Here is a 7,167-nt window from a genome sequence, read left to right on the forward strand (position 1 = left end):
CACACACACACACACACACACACACACAGAACCCAGATAGTTCCTATCCCTCTATACGTTCAAATCCTTGAATTATCGTAATTGCCTCAATTAAATCATCCCTCAGTCACTCCTGGAGGGATACAGGCCTAACCTGTCTGACCTATCCTCAAATTAAACTTTTCCAGCCTCTCTTCCATTCTGCTGATTCTGTGGTGCACAGCCTCCAAGACTAATATATCCTTCCTTGGGTGTAAATGTAATATCCAGTGGTGCCTGCTATTGTTTGCACAGGGGCGTTTGGGGACACTGATGATTGCACATTAGAATTGTCTTCAGCTTACATCTAGAGCAATGCCTAACCATATAAGCTAATGGCCATTAGTGCCACAGTCTATCATTTAGAACACTGTGCTCTCCATGCTGAGTTACTGTCCTCTGCTATCATGGGAGCCCAATTAAAATGCTTTTTATAAGCAATTATTGCTTTGCTAAGTTCTTTTCTTTGCTTGCCTGAAGTCACCCTTTTGGGAAAATTTCTGCAGCAATTATTTTCAGACATTTACTAAAATGTTAAAGTGACTGCATGGTTGAAAACCAATAAAACACAAATTCCTCTCTCTGCTGGAATTAATCCTTGGTTTCCAAATAGCCTTGGGATGAAAACAGCTTTCCTTGTTTACCAGAAATCTGAGGGAGATCTCCTGGCCAAGCAGACAGTGTAAAATTGTGCTGTTCTTGTAGTTTAGTTTACTTTCTAAATCAATGCTTTGGCTCCTGAACCAGGGTTACCTTTCAGCCTCTACTCTCTAGAGTTTAAGAAAGGGTAAAGTGCAACTCGCATTTATATAGCATCTTTTAGGACCAAAGAACTTTTGAAAATGTTTTACAGGCAATGAACTACTTTTGAATGTCATCATATTTCCAGTGTAGGAAATAACCATTTGTGCACAATAAGCTCCCACTAACAGCAATGCAATAGTGACTGGAAAAGCTATCTTTGTGATATTGATTGAAGGATAAATATTGGCCACGACGTCAGGTCTAACTCCCCTGCTCCTCTTGTCATATCATTACTTACACCTTCCGTTGCCACTGTTCCACTGTTCTCTGGTCTGAGTGTTGCAGGTCCTTACGGGCTCAGGTAGTAGAGGGGGTTCTTGGAGATGTTTCACCTGCTGTGTCCCTCCACAGTCACATGTGACAGAATTCATTTGGCAGTCTTAGGGCTTGCAGAGACTGACACCAGCCCTGAGGAGATTGAAACACAGCCATGTTGAGTGGCAGCTGCTGGTAGGGATCTTTCTGGGTCATTAGATACCTTTGTCTGACCATGTGTTGACCAACCGTGAAAGCAGCAGGTTTGGGAGTTTTAATCCAGATGCTCCTCGATGAAATTGTGTCACGGGCTGTTTTACATTGACCTGACATGGTGCCTCGGTTTAATTTCTCATCTGAAAAATAGCATCTCCAACAGTGCTGTGTACCCCCCACTGCTACACTGTAGTGTCAGCTCAGTTTCTGTGCTCTTACCCTGGAGTCGGAGTTGTACTCACAACCTTCTGTTTCATGAGTGAGTGTGTCACCATCTGAAACATGGCTGAAACCTGAAGGAGTAAACAGCATTGTTATACCTAGGCATTGGTTATGGACAGCTGAAAGCAGTATGTTATTGGATTCTGTAGGGACATTGAGGTTCCCATGGCCTAGCCCTCCTTGTGCTTCCTGTTTTTGTCTGGTTGTAAAAGAGTGTGGGGCATGCAACAGGAGCAGGGCGATCTGAGGGTCTAAATACTAATCTTTGAAAATGGCAGGTCAGGTTGATAAGGCTGTTCACTAAGGATTTGAAAGGATTTTTGGTTTTATCATTAGAGGCAGAGCACTATCCTGAACTTTCAGAATATGATGGTTTGGTCTCAGTGAGAGTATTGTGCCCTATTCTGGGCACATCCTGTTTGGAAAGACACAGAGGTCTTTGAAAAGGTGCCGAGGAGATTTACTAGAATGGCACCAGGGATGAGGGGGTTCAGTCATCAGGTGATACTGGAGAAGCTGAAATTGTTGTCCTCAAAAGGGAGAAGGTTTAGGGGAGATTTAACAAATGTATTAAATTCTGAAGCTTTTAAAGATGCTGGGAGACTGTGTCCATTGGCAGGCGGTCAGTGACCAGCTCTGTAGTAGCCATGTCTTTGTTTTGGCAAGTGGAATCCTTCCTCATTAGGGATAAAAACTGCTGTTGTTTCATCTTGAACTTTCTTTTGAATCCCTCCGCTGTCTCTTACCAATTGCCCAGTTTACTGGGAGCAGTCCCTGTCATGTCCATTTTTAAATTGGCCTTGCCTACATCTAGGATCTCAGTCAAGATTTCAGTTTTGCAACTCCCACTTTCAAACATAAGATTGAGCTCAATCATATTATGAACATTACTAGATAAATATCCCCATATCATCAGGCTGTTAACTAAATCTGCCTCAGTGTTGAATCTATTGAAGTTAGTTTTAGGAAACATTGGTGCAAAAAACTATCCTGAACTTCTTTAGACAAACCACTCCCATTCCACAAAGCTCCAATTCCAATTGGACCCAGCAAGGTGACACTAGGATTATCACTATCTTTGTAAAGGGGTAGGGTCCACTTAGCACCAAGCATCAATGTATTTAAGAATGATCACCATTCATCTCAGTCCTAACTGAGGAGCAACGGGTTACTTCAACAAATGGAGACACGTTTTATTTACTTTTTAAAATCTATAGTGCACAGTACATGACCTCCTGACATAGACACAGGACCTTCTGAAATATTGATGACCCACCAAGTATTTTATGTTGGTGCAGAGATCTCTTGAACTGGCCTGTGGGTTGTACCTTTGAGGTCATGTTTTCTTTCATCCCTGAACTGTTGCTATTTTAAGGGCTGTTGCTTTATATTGTATTTGATAAGGTGTGCTTCAGATTTGATGCTAATGTTGATTAAAGCAGATCTGTCTTTTTTTTTTTGGCAGCACATTTCAGATTCTGGATTTGAACATTTGGTCAAATATAAGGGCTGATTGGTACATTCACTCTGCTTACCTGCTTGCACTCCTGAATCCCTGATGTCCTTAACATGTTGAAATCCTATCGATCACAGCCTTGTGGAGGCTCCTCTGGTCTACAGCGTTTTGTGTGGGAAGATATTTCCTGATGCCCCTTATTCTAATATCTCCAGAGGAAATATTTCTCTCATTCTACACTGTTAAACATTTCTCGTATTTTAACTCCCTCGATTAAATTGCCCTTCAACATTTTATAAATAGAAGTACAAAATAGCAAATACAAACCGAGATATGCAAGCTGCCCTGTCACTTTTTGTTCTAAACCTTGGTACTGTTCCACCTATAGCCCCCCCTTGTTTCGCACAGTCTTCTGCTCACTGCTAATTGTAGTTTCTGTGTTGTTTTAGGTGTATATTCCCAGCAGGACTGCCATCGTTCTCGCGAGCATGGACATTAACAAATGAAGGCAGGAGAAGCTTGGCAGGCTGTCAGGTGTCTTGGTGCCAAAGAGGACGAATCAGAAAAGCTGTTTCACAACTAAACCCCCAACCTCCCCCAACCACCTCCAACTTCTAACCTCTAGTCATCAACAAGTGATGACCGGCTGTAACTTCAATTCATTTGTTTTATTGTAAATTGAGTACAAGTGTGACCCGCTTCTTGGCAATTGAGCTGGATGTCTTTCTCTCTCACTCACTTCGTCTGTATGTCAACTCTTTCAGATATTAGTTTACAGAGGCTGAAGGCTGTCTGCCCTCACTACTGCTTAACTGCATTGTGGCTAGAAAGGGAGAGAAACTCACTGATACCAACATAGGAACCATAAACTCTTGTACTGACCAAGCGCCCCAATGACATGGTATTAGTAGGTTCTTGAGGATTATGTTTGGCACTTCTTTGTGTTAATGGAAAATTTGTGCCACTCATGAGGTCAAACAAGAATGGCACAAAGTTCCTCCCTCACCCTCAGTTGAATCCTTCACCCCAATCCTACCCATTTTTTTCCCATTTCTCCTTCTGATTGGTGTGAAGATGTCGGGAACACGTCACTGTGTAGTGAAGCTTCTTCATCAGCCTCATGTACTCCGCAATCCCCCACACTTGCCCTCAACACACACACTCACCCACACCCACTGCCTGAGTCAGTTTTTGGAAGTAGAATTAAAACATTGATCCTGGCTGATGAGGAAGAGATTCTCCCTTCATAAAGTGTTTGCCTTTTTAATTCATAGAAACTGTTCGAATTATGGAGTGTTCTACTGTACAATAGTGGAGAACAAAATTCAAATTAAAAGTAACTGAATAAACTTTATCATTGTATAAGTTTAAAAATTAAAAACATGGAATAAATAGAATGAAATATTGCAGTGAAAGGCTGCTTAGATATCTGTGTTTGAACCAACTTCTCAATCTTTTATTAATCCTCTCATGCACACACGGGCAGAGACTGATCAACAGTACCCACGTTGCTCCGATATTAAGCACGCATCTTGCAGTAAATGGAAGCAATTCATTTCTTGGACTTTATTTTTCCCCAAGCATTTTTCCGGTTAAGGTTTTTATAAACAATTCATACTGGGTCACAAACTGTGTTTATTGACTTAAGGCGTCATACCACACTATCTCGCTCTTGGTGCTGATACCAAAGGAGCATCAGTACTGAGGGAGTGCTGCACTGTCGGAGGGTCAGTACTGAGGGAGTGCTGCACTGTCAGATGGTCAGTGCTGAGGGAGTGTCACAGGGTCGGTGCTGAGGGAGCACCGCACTGTCAGGGGGTCAACACTGAGGGAGCACTGCACTGTCTCAGGGTCAACACTGAGGGAGTGCTGCACTATCAGATGGTCAGTTCTGTGGATCAGTGAGTCCTGTTGGAAGGGACACTGCACTGTCGGAGGACGAGGACCTAATGGAAGTTTTTTTAATATTTATTCATAAAATGTGGCTTTCTCTGGCTAGGTCAGCTTTTATTACCCATCCTCAATTGATCAGCGGTCAGAAGACAGCAGATTTCCCTTCCTAAAGGCCATCAGTGAACCAGTTGGGTTTTTACAACAAATGACTGTGGTTACATGGTCACTGTTAGGCCAGCTTTTGTTTACTGTAGATATTTGTTGAATTCTAATTTCATCATCATGGTTTGATTCACATCCATGTTTGGGGTGATATCTGGGGATCTGAAAATTGTACATTATATCACCACTCCCAAAAGGGGAGGGTCATTACAAGGGAGCACTGCACTGTTCCAGGGCCCGACTTGAGTGTAGTCCCATCCTACCAGCGTTCTAGGCCAAAATCCCACACTCAACAACCAGCCCCAGTAATAGAATGACTAGCTGTAATGCTGTTTGAGATCTTTCAGCAGGTTTAGACCTAAATAGCAACAATGACTGTGAAAAGCCATGAGGTGGCCTCAGGACATGGCAATGCATTCAATTAATTAACATGAACATGTTACCAATGGCATTAAAATAATAACATACCAAAAAAATTAATTTAATAGATTAAATCTACTCGCCTGTTCATGAATTTAACAATCCTAATGATTAAAGAAATTGTGATTTGCAATTTGGTAATTGCCCATAGGTGTTCTTTATAACTAGAGATGAAACAGAACTGGAAGGTGCAGTCAAGGCACATCATTGTCTGAACCTGAAATTGCTGCTGTTTATTTTGATGTTCATGGTTCTTATTTTTCACATCTTGACTAATATCCTGAGTCTGACCGATGTTCAGGCAATGTTTCTGTGTTTTAATATTGGGCTTTACAGCAGAGAGGCCATTCCACTCAGCCTTGGAAATAGATCACTGTTCCCTCACTGTCTGCTATTGTTATGCCTCACTCAAACCCCCTGCTCCTTGCCTATCCCCAACCCTCCTTCACCTAAGTCTATTAACAAATTTTTCTCTTCTCTCTTTCCTTATCTTTGTCTCGTTGCCCTTTAAACATATCAATGCCATTTGGGGGCAAGTTCCACATTCACACTACTCTGTGTAATGTTCGTCCCATCCCATTGAAACCCTGAATTTAGATGTGCCTCCCAGTCCTTCATAGCTTTACTCTGGATTGTATAGTATCTACAAGATGCATTGATGAAATTTACCGAAGATCTTTAGACAGCACCTTCCAAACCCATGACCACTTCCATCGAGAAGAACAAGGCAGCAGATGGTGAGAACACCACCCTCCTGCAAGTTCCCTTTCAAGCTACTCATCAACCTGACTTGGAAATATATTGCTCTTCCCTCAGCCAAAATCATGGAATTCCATCCCTAAGGGCCTTGTGGGTCAACCTACAGCATATGGACTGCAGCGGTTCAAGAAGGCAGCTCACCCCCACCTTCTCAAGGGGACAACTAGGGATGAGTAACAAATGCTGGTCACCAGTGATGCCCACATCCTATTAATGAATCAAAACAAATTGCTGCAGGGTTAACCTGGACTGAGAGTTGTTGACGGAGGAAGTGGATGTGGTGCTAACCAAGCAGGGGCTGCTTTGTCCTGGATGGTGTCAAGCTTCTTGAGCGTTGTTTGAGCTGCATCCATCCAGACAAGTGGGGAGTATTCCATCACACTCCTGATTAATGACTATCATAAGTTTGTTATTTTGGGATGTAACCGCCCGTCTCTCAGAAGAATCATCACTTGTAAGCAATGCCGTCCACTTGCCTGTCCCAGCAGCACCATCGGAAGTTATGAAAACTACTGGAGCTGCAGCTGGACCTGAACAATGATCATCAACCAAACTGGCTGATCAGGTCAGTGCGGCGTTTAGCGAGGTCAGTCAAGATATGTCCTGGAAAAGTAACTGCGGTGAGAGGGGAGAGGTACCACAGGTAGTGTGTGAACAATAAGGGGGTGGGGAGTACTATTGGGTGTAGGGACCTTTAAAGAAAGAATTCCCTGATCCCCTTGCCCATACCAAACCTGCAAAAAGTCATCTAGCAGCCATCCCACCTGGCATAGACACCCCAGCCACATACTGCCAGTAAAATACCAGCTGCAGCAAGAGGAGCCCCAAAGTCGCCATTCATTGAGGTGTAGCCTCTGCTTTGGGAAACATAACTGACAAATTGCACAGAACAAACTGATAGCCAGTATTGAGCTGTCAGTTCCATGTAATGAGACTGAACTATCACCCCACAGTTTAAACAT

General features: G+C 42.9%; 1 protein-coding gene across 1 annotated transcript in view; it reads left to right on the forward strand.

Annotated features, from left to right (window-relative positions):
- Window positions 1–4,386, forward strand: part of LOC109916713 (1,4-alpha-glucan-branching enzyme-like) — a 525,476-nt gene extending 521,090 nt beyond the window's left edge. Inside the window, exon 22 of the mRNA XM_048602999.1 lies at window positions 3,421–4,386. Within this exon, the coding sequence (XP_048458956.1) occupies window positions 3,421–3,477 (57 nt within the window). The 3' untranslated portion in view covers window positions 3,478–4,386. The remainder of the gene's footprint in view (window positions 1–3,420) is intronic.
- Window positions 4,387–7,167: the final 2,781 nt, after the last annotated feature.

The sequence above is a fragment of the Rhincodon typus genome, chromosome 11 (assembly GCF_021869965.1).
Source record: "Rhincodon typus isolate 14 chromosome 11, sRhiTyp1.1, whole genome shotgun sequence".
Classification (NCBI taxonomy): Eukaryota; Metazoa; Chordata; class Chondrichthyes; order Orectolobiformes; family Rhincodontidae; genus Rhincodon; species Rhincodon typus.